The sequence below is a fragment of the Hirundo rustica genome, chromosome 6, assembly GCF_015227805.2.
Source record: "Hirundo rustica isolate bHirRus1 chromosome 6, bHirRus1.pri.v3, whole genome shotgun sequence".
In the NCBI taxonomy this organism is placed as follows: domain Eukaryota; kingdom Metazoa; phylum Chordata; class Aves; order Passeriformes; family Hirundinidae; genus Hirundo; species Hirundo rustica.
In genome coordinates, this window is record NC_053455.1 from 15517499 (window position 1) to 15538048 (window position 20550).

At 38.8% G+C, this 20550-nt stretch overlaps 1 protein-coding gene across 10 annotated transcripts in view; it reads right to left on the bottom strand.

The window, feature by feature from the left end:
* The window catches only part of UNC79 (unc-79 homolog, NALCN channel complex subunit), a 115648-nt gene that overhangs the window by 42029 nt on the left and 53069 nt on the right, over positions 1–20550 (bottom strand). For 8 of the 10 annotated variants that reach the window (XM_040067869.2, XM_040067866.2, XM_040067864.2 and 5 more), the window contains 7 exons: positions 19914–19979; positions 15844–16130; positions 12040–12222; positions 11157–11319; positions 8162–8314; positions 5632–6855; positions 3717–3824 (listed from right to left, as the gene is read on the bottom strand). In XM_040067869.2, the coding sequence (XP_039923803.1) occupies positions 3717–3824; positions 5632–6855; positions 8162–8314; positions 11157–11319; positions 12040–12222; positions 15844–16130; positions 19914–19979 (2184 nt within the window). The remainder of the gene's footprint in view (positions 1–3716; positions 3825–5631; positions 6856–8161; positions 8315–11156; positions 11320–12039; positions 12223–15843; positions 16131–19913; positions 19980–20550) is intronic. The other 2 variants (XM_040067862.2, XM_040067865.2) reach the window with 2 other exon arrangements.

Below are 20550 nucleotides of genomic sequence, written 5' to 3' on the forward strand. Positions count from 1 at the left end.
TCTGTAACTTCACTGCCATTTTTCTTACAGAGATAGATATCAAGCAACAAACATTCAATTTCTATTCATCCAACAACTTAATTCATTAAAAAGATTGATTTATGAGATATGTGACACTGGATAATGCTCTAAGTAAAACCACAAAGGAGACTTAAGACTTTTGGTTCATATGTGGTGCTTAAGAACATGACTTAGCAATGGACTAGCAATCTTAGGCTGGACTCAAGGATCTCAAAGCTCATTTCCAACTTAAATGATTCTATGTATTTTCTCTAATTAAATTGAGGAAGAACGAGATCATACATTACTCCTGACAGTCTCACTTTTTTCTCCATCCATAAAAAAAATTCAAACTGAATGAGCACAATACATTCACTTGGACAATTGAGCCTGAGCAATACTTCCACCATTGAAACTAAAATCATTGTTCACTGTATGAAAACAGAGTTTTAAGGCCCTGCTTGAACAAGTGAAACTGCTGACACAAGTATTCAGGAAAGCTTTTAAAATGCTGCCTTAAGTATAGTTTTAAGTTTTTCCCTCAACAGGCTCTTGGAGCAAGGGCATCAAAGTAAAATCTTCTCTGAATGATCATTTTCATCTGCAACTACATTCAACAGCATTAAAATGACCACTATCAGGAAGTTCCATTCTAAAATTCCAAACAGTAATCATCTAAGCTGTGAAATTAAACACAGCATTTCACATTATTAACTGTGATAAAGAAGTACAGATAAGGGACAAACTGCAATTTTAAGAAAGCTCAGAAGGGTTGAGTGCCTTCTCCTAAACTTGCCTTACTCATTTTCTATCAGAGAGTTTAAAATTCAAAGTAGAGTACTCCCTCAAAGATAAAACAAAACAAATACAGGCCTTGAGTAGTAACAACCAAAATGAATACTTCAATGAAAATCTGCACTGAAATTTTTTTTATTAGATTTATTTAAGTTTTTCCTCTTTAATCCTTTCCAGTTATATCCTTTTGAAGTGCATTTAAACTCCTTTTTTTGGCCCAAGTGCAGCATTTCTGTGAAATAGTTGTGGTATAACTGAACCTGTAGAGTTGAACCAGACCAAGAGACCATTCTGTTTCACTTTTAAAAGTTATATTGCAGCTGCCTTTCACAGCAAATCAAGAGAAAAATAAAATTTCCATCGTTTCCAGGGCAATGATCTTAAATAGATGCTATATAATTTTATCAAGCATAGAATTTCCTGATAAAAGAACAGCAATTAATGTTAGAACTGACAAGACTGCCTGGAGTACAGATGACTCAAAATAGAGAAAATGATCTCTTTGAATTTTCTTAGCAGCTTTTTGCAATTGTAATTAAAAACCTTAGTGAATATATCACATAATCAGGCTTTTGTTAATCAGGTTTGGATTTCCAGGATTATTTACTTGATTTCTCAATGACAGGAATGATTTCAAATAATGATAAGGGTAAAAAAAAAAACCAAAAAAACAACAAAATCCAAACCACCAGAGAGCTACCAAAAAAATCTAAAACTCCAAAAATATCAGAGTTACCAGCCTTTGAAGAGTGTTGGATTCAGGATGACTTCTGTGGACCAGCATGTGACTTTTGATGCCTGTGACTGACTAGTGGTAAGCGGAGTTGTGCTGGCTTCAGCTGAGGTAGAGTTAATTTTCAACACCATGGCTGGTACAGGGCTGTGTTTGGATTTGTGCTGAGCACAGTGTTGATAATAAAGAGATGTTTTTGTTATTGCTGAGCAGGGCTTACACAGAGCCAAGGCCTTTTCTGCTTTCTCTGCTGTCACACTGGTGAGGAGACTGGGGATGCATGGAGGGTTGGGAAGAGATGCAGCCAGGATAAGTGACCCAAACTGACCAAAGGGCTATTCCAGACCATATGGCATCATGCTCAGTATATAAAGTGTGCTAAGGAAGGAGGAAGGGGAGACACATTTGGAGTGATCAATTTCATCTTCCCAAGTCAACATTACATGTGATGGGGCTCTGCTCTCCTGGAGATGGCAGAACACCTACCTGTCCATGGGAAGCAGGGAATTAATTCCTTGTTTTGCTCTGTTTGCATGCATGGGTTTTGCTTACCCTATTAAACTGTCTTTATCCCAAGCCATGAGTTTTCCAGGCTTTACCCTACCCATTCTCTCCCCTATCCTGCTGGTGGGAGTGTGAGCAAGTGGCTGCCTGTGGCTTGGATGGTGGCTGGAGTTAGACCATGACAGGGAGGAGGTTTTCCTCTATCAGGTTTTCTACAAGAAACCTAACAAGCCCATTAAAAGATCAGTAACCTTCATACAGTGGCTGGCAACATTTTCCATTTGTTATCTACTGATCTGGTCAGTCCTTCCGTTCCTGTAGAATTCTCTACTCCAAAAGAGAAGCCCAAAGGCAAAATCTTCCCATTGCAGTCAATGATGTATTCTTTGTGTGGCCAGGCACTGGCTGTACAGGTAATATTACCTATTTGTGTTAACAGAAGTGCCTCGTGTTCACACTCCTGATCTGGGCCTACTATGCAAAGCACTGTAAAGATACACAGTAGAAGATTAAAACCATTTCAGTCTAAATGTACAGGAGACACAATGGAAGAATTAATATCCCTTTCCGCCGCTGGAAACTGAGGCAAGTTTCCAGAAAGAGTAAAGAAATATTTACATAGGAGTGCAGGCTCAGCATCATATAGGTACTATTCTCAGTTTCATATGTTGGAATTTCCAGGAACCACTAGCACTAGGCTAAAAGCAAGAGAGATCGGTCTTAACTGGCACCTCTTCAGCTGCTTTAGTGACATCTGTATCATTAGGTGGCCAACAAATGTACTCTACGAGATGTACACGACCTGAGATGCCTGTGGGAAAACTGGGGAGGTACTGAACTAGCATGTCTAAAATAACATTCTTCCTTTAATAAGCCAGACATGCCTTCCAATCAAATCAGTGATGACAAATTTCAGAAACTAAAATTTAACGCTGCTATAGTAATCTGAAATTGAAGTTCAGCAAGACAGTTGAGCTGACCGAGAAGTTCACTGGTATCAAAGTCATTTCCCTTCCCTTTTTTACTAGCCACAGTTCTCCCCCTCTGGCCTTCAGATGTGTTACCTAGATGGACACACCATGCTGAATTTCGTTAAGTGTTCTAAGGTACCTCCACCTTAACATCTTGTCTTCCTGTGCTCTGTTAAGCCATGTGTCATGTCTACTTCAAACAACATAGTTCCCTTTCAATTGAAATGGTTATGGGAGTCCCAGCTAAAGAGCTACCACATTTCAGCGAGCAGCTGAGGAAGTGGCATTCAAGGCATTTTACAAAATAACAAGAGACTTTATTTCCTAAGGTATAGCAAAAAATCTACCAAAGGCCATAGTAACAGCCCTGTGGACTCTCAGCTTCTGCTTCTATGCACTGACAGTTGACAATGCTTTCTCACAGGGGAAAATAAACATTCAGCTTTGGTGAATTACTGCTCTTAGCTGCTACCTGCTTTAATTCAAGAAAACCACATTTTTCAAACTTGCCATGTCCCAAGAGAAAATTTTTATCTACTAACTCTTAAAACTCTGCTGACCATCAGAGATTTAACAGTTCTAATGATATCCAAAACAGCTGTACTTTGAAGAATCAAGGGAACTCAGAGGAAAGAATTTACCATACATGATGTGCATCTGATGCACAAATACAGTAACTTTGATTTTAATCCTCAGACCAGAGGTAAACTTACTTGATATGGAAGAGTGACTACTTGTCTCTGGAACACCTGCTTCAAGGGTTGGTGCAGATGATGACTCTCTTGGCATTTCCAGCGTTGAAAGTCCTTTGGCAGCAGGATCTGCATGTGAAAATCGTGCTTAAACTCTCAGCATTTAAAATCAACAAAGTTTTTTATCTTCCTTCTCCCTAGATGCCGTTTACACATCATTTCAGTCCTCCATTCACCATCTGGCATTCCCAGTAGTTTTAAAAGGATTCAGTGTGTTTGTCATAAGAATTTTTATAGGGGAACAGGGATCTATTTCTTAAAATCACTTTTCAAAGGAGAATTCTGCCTGTAGTCTTTAGAACTCACAACTAATAAACGCACATAGAGTTTGATATTGATCCCACTCAAGTGATTATTGGAACCACCAACGTGGAAATAAGAGAGAGACCACTGATGTAAAGCTAATTTAAGTGACAGCTTAGCATCTTTTAAAATCCTTAACTCCAATGTGTCATCAGTTTTCAAACAAGAGACTGCTGATTTAGCATTTGATCCTGAAGATTCAAAATTTAAAGTTCTGCATTATACAGGTTCCACATGGTGTTTCAGAACTGGGACAGCCCTTCCAAGCAGTTTCAAGGGTAAGAGTGTTCATTACTGCATGGAAACTGGCCCTTGTTAATGGTCAAAAAAGCACTGAGTCTAATTGAACAATTCTTTCAAGACCACGCGTCCCTATATGAAAGGTTCAAAAGCACTCAGCTCTCTTTAATTTTTATAAAGCTCCAGTAGTCCTTCAGCTTATTAGAACCATAAATGGGACGACAGGCCTGAAACATAAAGGGAACAGTGTAACTATGATTACATGGAACAATTTCACCTTGTAAAAGTGGAATATCCTAAGAAGAATTTATACTGTGGCTCCCTCTGAAGTAACTAAGAAAAAAAGCAAGGTCAAGAATTCATAAATATTCCCCCTCACTTTAATGACAGCAAAGAACTGAGGCCTGACAGATTCTGTCCTTTTTGGTTAATATGTTAAAAACCCTGGTAAAATTCTAATAACTGAAAAATCCTAAGGAAAAAAAAAAAACAGCCAAGAAATTAAGAAGGCAGCAGCATACAGTTTTTCAAATGGTTTGATAGAGCCAACTGGAATCTGAGGAAAAGCTAAAACTCACTTTCTCTCCACCTGAAAAAACTTAGTAACAAAACTTTGCATTGAAATCACCTGAAAAGAAAAGAAAAAAAAGAAAAAAAAAAAAAAAAAAAAAAGAAAAAAGAAAAAAAAAAAAACCTTAGGGTACACAGAGGATTGCCCCTCTTTGTATTTTAAATCTTTAACAAACACAGGCCATGAAAACTTTGTGGATAACCAGTACAAAGAAGGCTAAAAACATGTTTTAGTGTACAAAAACAAAAGATATACGTATGTCTATGTCTAAATGAAAACTATGGTTAATCCCAAGTGCTCTTACTCCTGAAGTCCACAGCCTGCTCAGTCCTACACTTTGTGATGCATTCTGCTTTCAACTGCCTTAACCTGGCAAAAGAAATAAGGGCCAAAAATCATTACCCCAAAAGAGAATCAGGGTAGCATGGACTAGATTAGCAGGATAAAAGGCACAGAAGCATGACCATTTTTCTGACTCCCAGCATAAAGAGGACAGGGGGTTTCATTCCCGAACTTGGATATCAGAATGAGTATTTTTGTCACAGAACTCCATTTCCTTTTCAAATGGGCCCTTTACACAATCATTATACCTGAATGGTTAGCACATTCCTTGTGAGAAACAAGCACCTGAAAGCACTCAGCCAGCACATCAGATGCTATAAATACCCACGTCTCACTATAAATATACACATTCCCTTACACAGGTCTGTTACTAAAACCTTCATGCAAAAATAAGCCTTTTGATCGGGTGAGTGAGCTCACCTGCCTCCTTCTGCTCTCCCAGCTTGTCAAGGATGTTAAAAGAAATGTCCAGGTATTCTCTCTGAATAGCACTCACAGCAATCTTCCTCTGTTTCCTCTGGCGAGGAACAATCTGAATCTTAAATTCTGACTCCTCAGTCTCCCCTTCTTGTTTCTGCTCTGTGTTTTGTTCAGTGTCAGACTCTGTATTGGTATCAAGTTTATCACTTTCTGTTTGCTTTTCAGAATCTTCAGGGACTTTAATAAGGACTGTCTTTACATTTGGACTTGGAATTGTTCCACTAGGTTTAATTTCCTCCACACTGAGCTCAGAGTTATCATCAAGGGACATTTCTGGAAGGGCAGACGATTTCTGCAGCAGGTCCCTTTTCTGTTTCAGTGTCAGTGAGTTTCCAGAGGACATGTCGTGAAATTCTTCTGGTTTAACTAACTCTGAAGAGTCCTTCTGATCTTTGGGAGAAGTGGAAATGACCTCCTCTATTCCTGCTGAAGCACTGTTGCTCGTATCCTTAGAACTAAAGTCTTTGGAGCAATCTTCAATGCTGAACTGTACCAGCGGAGTTGTGCTGAGGCTGAGTGCAGACACATTGATAGGAGTTGAAGGAGATGAAACAGCAGTTTTGCCAGAGACCTCATCATTCAGCGGGTTTGTTGTTTCTTCTTCTTCATCACTCTCCACTATTCTAAGGGGAGGAAGTGGTTCAAAGACTAAAGAGTCACTGTCTGAAGTGGAGAGCACTGAATGTTTTTCAGGACCCGATGTTGAATCGGAAGACAAATCTATCAGATCTAAATCTTCCTTGGGACCAGCAGTTTTAACCGGGGAGTCCACTTTCACTTCATAGGTTTCCATGCAATTTAGCCTAACCTCGGGTATGACAGGTCTTTTTGCTTCCTGGAAACTCTCTGTATGAGGAAGGCTTTCTTGCATGTCTATGTTTTCAGCTTTAGTAGAAGAATTCTGCCGAGACCGTCCGAGATCGCTGTGCCTGTGTGTGGCGTAGGCAGCGGGGACAGGAGGCTTTTCTAAGTCACACCGGTCTATGCAGGACTTCCTGCGATGTTCGTCTAACGAGAACAGCAGGGAGTCTGCATTCCCTATATCAAGAGATTTTTGTTTCAGAGAGCGCAGTTTTTTTTTCTGAATGCTTTCTTCTCTCACACAGCGTAGAATACTGTCTTGTAAGGCCCCCGTCTCTCTATATTCAGCCAGCTCTATTTCACCTGATCAAAACAGAAAAAGCTAATACTACCTCAGTTGGAGACTTTTGGCAGATACCTTCATCTTTATATCACAATTCAACATGACTGACATTTTAAATACAAACCCAGTATTAGTCAACATTGCCTACATTTTGTTTTAACCTCAGAACTAAATTATATGGATTTTTACAACAAATAATAGCAAAACCCTGCAATTTGGATAGCAGAGTTTACCTAAATGCTGTCCAAAGTCTATTCATCCTGGACAGATGTACCTTGATGATAGACTGTTTAACTTTGTGCATTGAAAGGAGATGGCATAGGCATGTAATTTCCACAGATACTTGGGATGGCTGCATGTAGTACACCTCTTATTTACTGCAGCAGAAAGGGCTTAAAATGGATGCTTCTGATTCAAGAAGCAAGGGCAGTATTGGCAGTGAGGATATTGCAGCACAAACCTGAGATCAGAGAATTTTTCCCTGATGATCCTAGAACCCAGCAGAGTCCAGCAGCTATCACAGCACTCAGTCCTCCCTCCTCATCCTGGGGAGGAGGGCAGTGAGCACAGCTACACCTGCTGGCACTGCCACTGTGCACACACTCAGTGAGAACATTTCCAAACGTTATCACCATTGTTATTATCATGGTGAAAATACTACATATTTTCACATAAAACAGGATATTCCTAATCATTAATATCCCCATATTTCAAAATACTCCACATACGAATCACTGTGCAGAAAAAACAGTGATAGAAGTTTAAGCGTTCACTCTAGCCAGAATCACTTCCCCTCCCTCTGCAAGCACCTAAAAGGAAAAAAAAAACCAAAACACAGATAGGTGGGTGGTACTGAAAATCTCTTCAACTTTTTTTTAGACTATTGATTCCATACACATAGATTTGAAATTAAAATAGTTCCTACATTTTGAAAACCCCATTTTTGCCAATGGAAAACCATAATAATTGCAGCAGCAACAAAGTTGCTTAGTGTATAGTCCCACCTTATCAACAAAATCAATTATTGGGAAAAAATAATTTAAGTAAAAAGTCTTCAGCCCAATGATTGAAGAAAATTCAAAAAAATCCTCTTAATTGTGTTTCAGAAAACAACTGCTGATTTTAGGTATTTTTACTCTGGAGTGCCTACTTCGATATTCCTGAAAGATAACTCATTCAGGGAAATGAGTGTTCTTCAGAGTCAGGCAGATTAGTTATACTAAAATTAGGCAGTGCAACAAACTCTACGAAGAAAGATGGTAGCTTGAAACTAAGAGTAGGAAATTGTATTTCTGCATGAGTTTATACTAACAAAACAATTCATACTTCTCTGAGCATTCATCTCAACTGGTTGATATTTCACCATTTTGCTGCCACCAATTCTTTTCAGTCTTGCAAAGAAGGTTTGAGACTCTTTATTGCAAGGTCCAGTTGGTGTATCATGGATATCAGATTCATCAAAAACACTGTCTTCCTCTGCTGGAGAAAGAAAAAATGTTATTACTCTTAAGAAACTGCAATTTCTTGAATGAAAAGCTGTCCAACAAAACCTCAGCTAGTGTCAACTAAACTTGAATTGAAAAATGAAGTTTGCAAGGAAATTTTTATCCCAGGTTTAACTCTGTCATCCTTGTTACATCTTGAATTAAGGTCAGAGACAAATGAAAAATGGGTTACAGTGCAACAAAAGCATAGCAAAGCTTTTACCATTCTAATTTGATCTTCTCTAGTGATAATAATAGAGATTCTTTAGACGGAAGAAATAGACTAGATCAGGACAATGACTTGAGTAAACAAATTCTGTAGTGCTCACTGAGAAATGGTAAATTGAAGTGGATGGAAAATAGTGAAAGAACTGCAAGGCAATAATAAACCAGTAAAATAAGACAGTGAAAAAAAAAGAAATGTATCATCTCGGGAACCTGATAATTATAATATTAATAGAATAAGACCTAAAAGTTTGAATTATGAAATTATTGATCTAAGTAGTAATAGTAAAACATTGTGCTTTGATTTGAGACCAGCCAGATGAAAATGGCAAAGAAAAAGATCCAAATCTATTTGTCCGTCAAAAAATGCCATATCATCTTTATGAAATGTCTATTAAAGAAAGGAAAAAAAAAAATCCGTATCTATCTCATGGAATCATTCTGTAATTCTACATCCAGTGATTCATCTCCAAAGAAGTAAGAAATACTACTGGGACAATAAAGAAAACAGAGCACTCAAAAGAAAAACAAAGTTTGCCTTGTTTATTCTAGCAAGAAAATATGGAGAGGAAATGCATTTGGTGTCTGGGAGGGAAGGGGCAAGTAAGTCAAAGAGCTAGAATGGACAAAAACTGAAGATTTAAAAGAGACATAAATATCTTCTGCTATGAAATTGCTGAGAAGCTGCTAGTACATGTGAAGCTATGAAACTGCCACCTAAAGGCATCAGGGACAATATACCTAATTGAAATGATGAATCCAGAAAGATTAATCAAAGTTGATGGTAAGAATTTCTACAGGAACTCTCTTTAATAAGTTAGAAGATCACTTTTTATGTCATGTCCTATGTGTAACTTCTTCTTCCCCTTAGCAATAAATGCTTCTTGCCACAATATTTAGCATCAGTTCTACAGCACTCTGTACACTTGATCCCCACAACACTCATGATCCCCACAACAAAGTTTGGCAGAAAAATTAGGAAAAAAGTTCAACAGTGGGGAGATCCATCTTTAGCATAGGATTTTTTGGCTGCCTGACAACAAAATCCTCATCTGTTCACTATCTAAACACCACCTCTGATGATGACAGCAACACACATACACACTACCTGCCCAGTGATTAAACAAGTCTCTTTAGAAAAAGTGGGAAAGCCTTCAACTTTCTAAGTACCTATGGAATTACACTGGCTGTTTTTGGCAGGTGAAAGAAAACTTTCTACATCTTCCCTTTTCTGCAGCCCTTCCCCAAAGGAGGAGAACAAGCCCTGTGGTTAAGTCAGTATCTACAGAGTAAAAGTTGCCCGTTTACAGTCCTTTACCTCTGTGCAGCTCCAAGCCCTTCACAATAGCTTTGGGAAGCAAGTAAATGTTATTCTCCTTACTGTAAACATAAGGAAACAATGCTGAATTGAGACACAAGGCCACCCACGGAACCAGTACTGGACAAGCTGGGTACTTGGGTACCTCAGTTTGTCCTTAAAATGTCTCAGAATCAATCCAGAAAGTTAGTGCACTTTATAAATGCATTAGTTAGTCATTATGGATTCAGTCATTAACTTGCCTCAAAACAAAGACAGATTCATAGTAAGGCCACAGTTGTGTCTTAACCCTCCACAACAATATAAAATGTCCAGCTGAGTGAGGTTATGCAATATATAGTTTAAATCAACATTAAGATTGCTTTAATTTGCTGGAGCAGAGTAATAGGGTGTTCAGGTAAACAAAATGTTGTGCTCTTGTTTTGCTGGTCATCTTTTCACAAGCAACAAGCAGCAAAAGAGGAAAAGATACTGACATGAAAACCAGAGTTTCTTGGATTTTTCTTCAGAGGAGTTTGCTGCATACTACCAAGACTATTTGAGAAGGAAGATGTAAACAGCAAATAAGCAGCTAAAAGGCAAAATAGCTGAAAGAAGATGACAGAATACCAAAAGAACCTGTTAATCATTAACACTTATTATGTAACTAACTTATGTAACTAACTTCACAAACCTAAGGAACTACACTCAGGGACACCATGGCATTTGAAGCCCAAGCTTACACCAGTTCACCTGATCACAGTACCTCTGCTACACCTAGCAGGCACATATAGAGCTCACAGACACAAAGTATTGAACCATTCTTCTGCTTTTAGACACCCACCTACATGTTTGCATTAACCTTGTCAACTTCAGCTCCTTTAAAGAGAAAAGCAAACTATAGACTGAATTCACAGTCTTCTCTTTTCAGTAACAATATTTGCTACTATTTCATGTTATTACAAAGTTAAGTCAGAATGCGGAGTCAGGCCGGTTGCACACTTTGTGTGTTTGCAGGATCAGCTAGCACTGCCATAGAAAAGGCCAAGGACTCTGCAGACACGCAGACTGAATCATTAAGTCTAAGATACACTCCCCTGAGAGATGTGAGGCCACTGTGCTATGCTCAGCGTAGGGAGCAGCTGAGAACGTCTCTCACTATATTTGGCTATCCTGGTCAGGTAAGTCACATTTCAGACTCAACTCCAAGAATTATGTTCTAAAGTTCAGACTGTATTTACCCATTTCTACAACATCTGCAAGACTTAATGAATTAAATCAATGATTCTTATACAAATTAGAGTGTTAAAAGTACCTTTCTCCTTTTCACTGTATCGGCTTATGTTACTGTTGTCACTATACAAAGGACCAGCAGTTGCATGTGGCTTGCAGCTGTGATACTGAGCGTTGAGGGTATTGACTGTGATGTGGATTAGGTGAAGTACAATCTTGCTGATTTCACAGTCTCTGTAGGGGTACTGGTCAGCAAAAGAGAAAAACTTCAGCTTAAAAACAATCTCTTCTCCTTGGACAAACATTTAGGCAGTAAAACAGAAAAATTACATTAATATTGTCAGCTGGATGCCCTTTGATTATACATTTCCAAACATATCATGAGAAGCAGGACTGTTGCCAGCTTTGTACACAGAATTATTTTAACAAAATATTAAATGTCCATAATAGTAACATTTAGTGTCTGCACTTCCTTGTCTGCCATACAGACCTGCTAGAAATTTGTTAAGCATATCAAAAGTATTCACATCTCCATTTCAGTGCATAAAAGCATTACATTTTAACAGTATTTCCTAAAAAGCATCACTCAGCTGAAGAATACAAACTGCTAAACTGACACACTCCCCCATTTAAAATCACTATTGTTTTTTTAAAACTAATTCCGAGTTATTCAAAATAGTCCTCACTGGAATTTCACACATTATTTTCCTGTTTTATTATCCATATTTTCCTTTCTCAAGTAAACACTTGGAAGACAATAAAGATTGCAGAAACACAGCAAAGCATAGCATAGACTAAATCCTAACTATTTCAGACACTTAAATTAAATGCAGTGAGTAAGTATATCAAAGAAAATTGTCGTTTACAGTTCCATTCACCTGCCATTCATTTAGGAGTTCCCTGTAACAAATTACAAATTGAAGTGTAAATTTTTCTGTGGAATTCCTCTTGTTAAGACCACTCACCTTATAGAGGATAACAAGCAAAGCCTTTAACCACATCTGCCGAATGTGAGGTTTGAGGGACCAGAGGGAGCAGCGAGGAGGCTGCTGAAAGTAATGCCTTAGCTGAGGACAACTGCAATATTTCAACACCTGCACCACCAAGGGAAGAAGGTGTTTTCCCAGGTTGATGTTATAGTCCATCACCTGAAAAGAACACAGGAGTTACCTCACCAAAACCAAATCCACTGATGTTAAAAAACAAAATCATTAATACAGTTGAGGTATTAGCTAAGTGAAAAGAAATCAGTGGTTTTAAGGAAATCTCACTAGCATTTAAAAGCTTTCTGCAAGCTGCCACCTTCTCATTTTAGCCAGTTCGGCAGAATGAAACAGAGAAAATATGTTCTGAAAGCCTTTCATCCAGCACAGTTTACATTTTAGGATAGACTGGCAAGTTCATAAAATATATTATGCTGAAATAGCCTTGTATTATAGCACAAGTTGATCGTGCTTCAGTACAGGAAACCATATCATGCGTATCCCATGTTTAACAGGATGCACTTGTGAGTTTTGGGGAGCTGAGCAGTTTGCTTATTTGGGGGCTTCATGTTAACATTTTAGCATTGTACTGGCAGTTTTCATTTTTTTTCTCAATAGGCTTGTGACATTAGGCCTTAAGGTTTTTTAAGCCCCAGGTTCTGGAACCAGGTAATGAACACTAGGTTCCCACTCTCTACCAAAGGTAAGAGTGTGTACTATGTTAGGAAGTTTAAGCACATAAATCCTAAAGGATCCAAGAATAAAGCAAATTAAAAATATCTTGCTCTAAATAAAATGCTCATCAATCCTAAGTAGTGGTGTTGCTGCAGACAGGCTGCTCTGATTACTGTTAGTCACATGTCTTACCTCCACCATGACCTTTGGAGAGCATCATGCTCTTTGGGGCCAGTGGTTTGAATCCTAGGAGTGATTCAAAAGTGCAGAAAACCCATATATCCCCACTCCTTGGGCACAATGTGTTTTCGCTTGAAACAGCAATGGCATTTTTTATAATCTCCCTATCAGTCTTCCAACATGAGCTGTTTTTAAAATCACGGTTAAACTAGATCATAACAAGGCTCCACACAGCCCTTGTGCCTGATGCTGCCCTATGCTGGTTGGCACCTGGGAGCGTGTAACAGCAGGGCAAGGCAAGTCCAGCAAACCCCCAAGATCTGACATGTCCCTGCAGCTTCAGCGGACTTACTGAATTTTATCAGCAGCTCTCTACATCTAAACAGACAGCCTATACTTGTTTTGGTTTTATTAGAAGAAGCAGATGACGCTAATTTACAAACAATAAACTGGTGGTCTCAAGTTCTCTCCTGAACAAGCTGACTAGACGTTTTTCCCTGTAAAACTCTCCATTTTGATGTGCAGCTGTCTCAAATGCTTGTGTTACATGTGTACAGCTAAACAGATGAATCCCACATCTATCCATGTAGGGTGATCCAGTGGAATATATGATTTATAATCCCCAAATTTGGTCCTACCCTGTAATGCCACATTCCCTCAGGAAGGGACAGTTACACAGCACGGTTAGGAAAAGCTCATCCACACAAAGCAGACAGAGCGCTGCCTGACCGAGCACATCCCGTAACGCAAAGCTGTGGCAGGAAAATAAGGAATGAAGGAAAGAAGGAATGAAGGAACAAAATAACGAAGGAACGAAGGAATAAAGGAACAAAGGAATGAAGGAATAAAGGAAAGAAGGAATGAAGGAACAAAGGAATGAAGGAACGAAATAATGAAGGAACAAAGGAATAAAGGAATGTAGGTATAAAGGAACGAAGGAATGAAGGAATAAAGGAATGAAGGAATAAAGAACGAAGGAATGAAGGAAAAAAGGAATGAAGGAAAAAAGGAATGAAGGAAAAAAGGAACGAAGGAACGAAGGAACGAAGGAACGAAGGAACGAAGGCGGCGGGAGAGGCGGAGCGAAGCCCGCGCCGGGACGAGGCGCTGCGCAAGGGCGCCACCGCGCGGGCACACACCGCCAGTGCAGAGAAAGCCGGGCCCTGGGAGTCCAGAGCACGGCGAGTTTACGGTGAAAAATACTGAGACAACTGAGGGTGGTTTTAAATCGAACTGTCCGCTCGAACCACGCTTGGAATCAAAATCAACGAACCAGAAGGCTAACCTAATCCCAAACTTTATGCAGCTGACGGGGTAAAGCAAGTATTTATGGCTTGGGAAAGAAATAGATCTCTTAAGAGGTCAGTGCTCCATTTTCACTCTGTAAACACATCTTCGGATTGCAAGTGGCATTTCTCTTGCAAGAAAGGTGATTCCAAACACAAAGCAGTCCTAAGCTAAATGAATGATTAGAAAGAATCTTTAGCTAAGAAAAGAATTCTCCTAAAATACAAATTAAAGTCTCCTGCACAGAGGAAAAACCCTGGCCTATTGAAGCTCTCAAACTCCTTTTGACATCAGAGGAAACAGGATTCAGTTATAAAGCTTTTAAAAACAAATTATGAATTTGGCTCTCACAAGACATTTTAAAGGTGGAAGAGAAAGGCAGGGGCTAATATTTACAGTTGCAGTAAGGAGTATTCTGAAAATCAGGCCAATTATAATCACTGAAATCTGGGCTTCCAAACTTGGAAAACACAAATATGGAAGATGCTGCCCTGTGATCTGAACTGCCACTTCCAGACTCTCAATACAAGGGCAACAAGTCTGAATCTCCTTTTACATTCTTTAATTTAAAAGTGCACAACTGCAGGATGATTAACACAGAGCCATAGTGCTCTGGGACAATGGAACCCGATGCATTTGCAGCTACCCAGTTTGTATCAACACCATCTATACTTGCCTCCTGAAATACGGATCCCTGATATCTCCCCAGCTGTGAAAGTTTATCAACTGTCAACATCACATTTAACTTTGAAAAATCACCAATGCATGAACCAGAAAATCTTGGTAAGAATTGCAGATCCAGAAGAGACAAGGATAGCTTCGAGCAAAGTTTGAAGGTTACAATGGCCATCTGAAATCACAGCCCTCTTCCTCCCCTAAGGTAATCCCTTATGAGAGACTGTGATAAGGAAAAAGCATTGAAGTGATGATGATGCCCCACTGCAAATAGCAATACTCTGCAAGTGCATAACATTCTTTGGCACAGTATGACCCACTACTCTATCAGTGGGAACTAACTGAGCCTTAGAAGAACCTTGTGAGGTAGAAAATTATGGTCCTCCTTACAAGATGGAGAATGAAGGCTCAAGGCAAGGGATGTGCTTGGTCATTTATCATAGCAATACAGTCAAAAGTTCCTGTTGGCAATAGCACACCCTAGGAAAAGGGAGAGTGCTATTTCCCTAGGGAGAACAGAAAGTCCTGGCGCACTGTAAGAAAGAAAAACGAGCTGCCTACAAAGTGAAGAATGCTGAAGAGTTCACAGACCATTCACACAGGGAAACAAAACAAGAACACATAGATCCCAGGTCTTCCTGAAGAAGAAAGGAGGAAATACTCATGAGGAAAGTAGGGCATTCAAAGGCTAGTGAAAGAAGGCAGAGGTTAGAAGCAGTCTAGGTTTTCACACAGTGGTAGTATTTGCATGCCTCCATGCACACAAAACTACAATCTCTTTGCCAATGATGCAGCAGCTTTAGACCACCAGTGAAACGAAATTTTTTCACAAGCTGAAAAGATGTTGAAGTTTTAAGTAGGATTACCGCATTCAGCCAATATCTTGCTATACAGAAGGCTGTGCTACCATTATTTCAACAACAGGCAATAACAAATAGCAGCAAAAAACTAGTTAGTGCCTTCACCTACTTGTGCTATTCCAGCAATAAAGGCATTAAAGCAGGTCGAAACACGCATTTTCTGGGGTGCAATCATGAAGCATCCTTCCTGCTGATCGTAGCCAAGCAGGACATACAGGTGGCGCTTGACGGTGTTGAAAGCTTTAGCGCTGCTGATATCCGACTCTGCGCTGCTCTCATCCTTTGCCATGAACTTCATGAGCACTGTAATGAGCTGGTGGACAGTCTGGTGGTCAATCCCAGCATCCTCTGGCAGCAGGTCTTTTATTGTATTATCATTCTCTGGGGAAGGTTGTCCTATGGGCACAAGAGACATTGTTATAAGACACTGGAGAACACTGTGTAAACTCTGTAAATCAAAAAAACGGGGTGCAGAACACAGCAGATTTTTTTTTCCAGAGATCACTTCTCCATTTCTGCCCAAATACAAACAGTGAAATTGCAGGAGACAGGCATGCATTTCTGAGGACATTGTTCCTCTGCTGCCTCAGGTCCAACAGTACAGAAACACATACTCTGTACACTCAACTCTCTCAGCTTTAGTGGAGCACCACATTTCCCATCCCAGTGCACTTCCACCAAATTGAACATTATTATTCTTCCACATTCATCAAATCCTACTGCCACCAAATTCTCATCTGGTATGGGTATCAATCTTTCCTCCATAAATATTAACAGATATCAGTCTTTGCCAGTGGAAAATGTACAAAATGGCAAGGGTAGGAAATATTAAAAATTGTACAAATAATGATTAAACACAGAATGAAGACTTCTCCTATTAGCATGAATATGTATTTCTCTTAAATAACTTTAAAAACTTGTATTACTACAAATAACTTTTAAATAAATTGTGTTATTTCAATATTCTAATTTACCCATATTCTTAATGTGATATGCTATTCTGACCAAAGACTCCTTTCTGGTATATCTCTCTTCGGTTCTTCACAAGAAAAACTGCAGTGTCTGTAATTTTAAAAAATAATTTTAAAGTATATAGCACTTGTCTTGGTGGGTGATTATGATTTTTTTGGCTGTTTTGCAAAGCATGGGAGATGGTTGTCATTTCTATGACAGGTGAAAATTAAAACTATGCAGGGGGCAGGAATTTTCAGATCCATTTCTATTAAGAATAACTTTCCTTTATTCGTCTTATAATAATGAACTTTATGTTATACAATATCTTTTGTTCCAGAAAGTTTTCACTGGGATTTTTTACTTAAAAACCCTCCTTAGAAATGGAAATTCTTTACCCAAGCTTTTGCTGGGCCAAGATTTGCAAATAAAAAAGAAAACAATGAATTCTGAAATAATTAGAATCAGAAATAAAGCAAAAAAAAATTCCACAAGTACTTCAAAAATGTACACAGAAAGTAATCTTAGCTTCATGGACATAAACTGAGAAATAATCTTATATTCTTACATAATATTACAGCCAGGATAAAATTTTCCATGTAATTATATCATAAAGACACACTTTTCATAAGGATGACTGTATTATTCAGCCATATTTCTTTTCATCTTTGTAACATGTTGTGAGATTTTTCAATAAAATAAAGAAGGAGATAAGAGGAAATGAATGGAAAGATCATTGGGCTCTAAAAAAATACTGGTTCTCCAAACAGAATTCAAAGAGTAATTAATCTGAAAAGATTAAACCATTTTATTTTCACTTGCTGAACAATATAATTTAGAAACTCAGTGATAAAATGTTCAACTGTGAAAGTGTTTCATAACTCTAACACTTCCCAGGACTTGTCCTGACATTTTATTTTTCCAGAAATATTACTACACTTTCCAATGCCTTAAAGATCTCATTTCTCATACTTTATCCTCAGGGAAAACTACACAGCAGGATAGAGTGAACAGAGCTTCACCCTCATTTGTTTGTTATAGATCTACTAAGGATCAAGTCTATGGAATGTCAGTCACCCTCCTTTTTATTTCTGATGTAGGAACCTGCAAAAAACCAGCAATGGAGAACTACTTGTTTAAAACTACAAAAACTGTAAAATCCAGTTTAATCAAGAGATCTTCAGAGTCTGGAAAACTTCTTCTGCTGTCTGAAATGAGTCTTAGGTTGTACCAAGTCTAAACTAAACATTAATTTCATCAACACAAGATACAGGGTATCTGTTATTACATGATGCTCTTTAGATCTAAGCTAGGAATGCAAAACCAAGACAGCTCTGTCTTAACAGAGGCTAAGGTAACTTTAATGCCTTAAAATTAATGTGCATTTGTATGTGCCTATACAAGGTATATAGACACACACACATATCCTCCCCAACCCTCATCAAAACCTTCTGACATCACCAAACACACAGACAGCCAGGTACTACACAGCCTCCACACCTGAATTCAACCTAGCCTCACCTCCAAAGATTCGTCTCTTTATTTATGTGCCACTTCTATCAGACCCCTTTACCTTCAAATTACTTGAAGGTATATCACAATGTAACATAAAGCATCAGATCAGAATTACATCATGCTGCATCACCCCAGCTGTGATCCCTATCAATGAAACTCTCTCACTGACTGTCCAGGATACGGTAGAGGATATGCTCCTGGTGTTTAATCCATACAGGATGCACACTGCATTCAGCTTGCATTTGGATTGTACAAGGATGCCTGTTTTAGATCCAGAAAGAACAGATAAGCATGAAAACCAGTTCATTCAAGGGCTATGTATAAAATACATGTTTTTCTACAACAGATGTACATCCTCCATTTAGGAGTCAGTTCCTTAGCCGAATCAGACATGCTCAGTACTGCCAACACAGTGTTAAAAACTGAAACAAACCACAAAAAAATATTTTTACAAACATTTAAGCTTTTAGGAAGAAATAATAAATATTGGGCAGGAGAAAAGGGACAGTAATTAGTCTTCCAGCTCCCAAATCATCTGTCATATTCTGAATCATTTTATCAGAATTTTCTTGAGATCAGTAGCTACATGAAACATTTTATAAACACATTTTTAGTGGAAACTTTGTTTTAACCTTAGGTGATGAACTACCTAAGCCTGGAAAGTAAAGTGTAGAAACACCAAAACACACCTAATAAAACCACAATGGCTAATAATGCCTACTGTGAGACTGACACTTCTTATGCAACAAATTCCTTTAAGCCCAGTATTGAGCAGGTGGTCGGTGCTATTAAATGAAGAACAATCATCCACTGATATACCTGTTTATTGCCTCATTATGTCGCTTGTTCCCTCTGTGAGCCCGTGACAACCCACACATATGTTCTGTAAGGAATTGGTTGATTTCCAGCTCTCACTGGGCTAGCACAGCAGCACTATATCCTGCTAACTCAGAAACTCCCCTATTTCATTTCACAGCTTAGTCAGCTCCCACAGTAACAAGGTGTCTTCCTTTCAGATGATCATCGAATAAGTTGATATATTTTGATTAGGAATTTACATCTGTTGGAAGCACTCTCAGTCTTGAAGACAGAACATGAAAAGATCTTAATCTGACATCTTTTCACTTCCAAATCATCAGTCTACACAGGACTCAGAGCAATAACTGTCAGTAGCCACAATTATTGAGAGATTGCTTGGATCCTGCTGCGCTACCTATTCTACACCCCTGACAGAAGGGTGACATCTTCAGAAGATGTCAGTAAATACAAAATAATGGACTTGAGATATCTATAAGCATGCAGAGGAGACAAGTGCAATATACAGTGCTGACAGGCAAAAGCATTCTGTCTGCTGTCTTTAAAACCTGAAGGACTCAAAGATCAGACTCAAACACGTGACCCATGGGCCAGTCTAGCAAATATTTACTTGTGGGCAATCAAACACAGGAGGGTGAGGCACTGCTGGCATAGCTGACTGACTGAATAACCTCCTTCCAACTCCAACAACCTATTTACAACTGGAGACAGCTTTCAGTACAGATGGAGAGCACAGCTTCAATTTACACTTTTTGGAACCATGCTGAGATGTGATTCACTCTGCCATTAAGACAACTCCCATCTTGTGTAAGTTTATCTCATGATTCAGCAAGAAAGTCAGAGTTAGAGCCTTCCTGTTCCTGTTCCATCAAAACACACGTCCTTTGTCACACCCACCTGGTGTTTGCTCTGGTGTTCCTCCAAGTGCTGGTGCAGACTGCTCATGTCTGGTCAAGCTCACAGCTTTAAAAAAAACAAGAGCAACTCTGTTTAATAAGGTAGCCCTGACATCTTACACTTTGCATATATTCAGTGCTAGCACATTTATGTTCATTTACTCATGGACTGTTGTCAGGCAGTGAGTGTAACTGCTTGGAACATGTCACTCGTGTGCCCTACAGATTTTGTGCACCATATTCTATAACTCTAGTTTTCTCCATCATTTAATTTTGCTGGTACAAGAGTCACCACACAGGAGTGTCTGTGCAGCATCAGTAATTGGTCATGAAGGATTACCTAAGAATCCCAAAGTATTCGAAGGGATTGTGTCGGAGCAAATATATATTGCAGTGTTGGAAAGAAAATTACCTTTTAAGTTAGTAGTTCACTAGCACCCGGGTTCAAAAGTTTTATCAGTTCCTATTATATGGGTAAGACTAATGTGAGAGGTCCAATTTGAATATAAAGACTAATCTGTGCTTGCAAAATTCTCTAAATGAGAACAGCCAAGTGTAAATAAGTGTTATTTCTGCTTGGAAAGGTGTCTGCATACAATCCTATGGTTTTTCCAGCACCAAAGTCCTCCTGTAGAAGC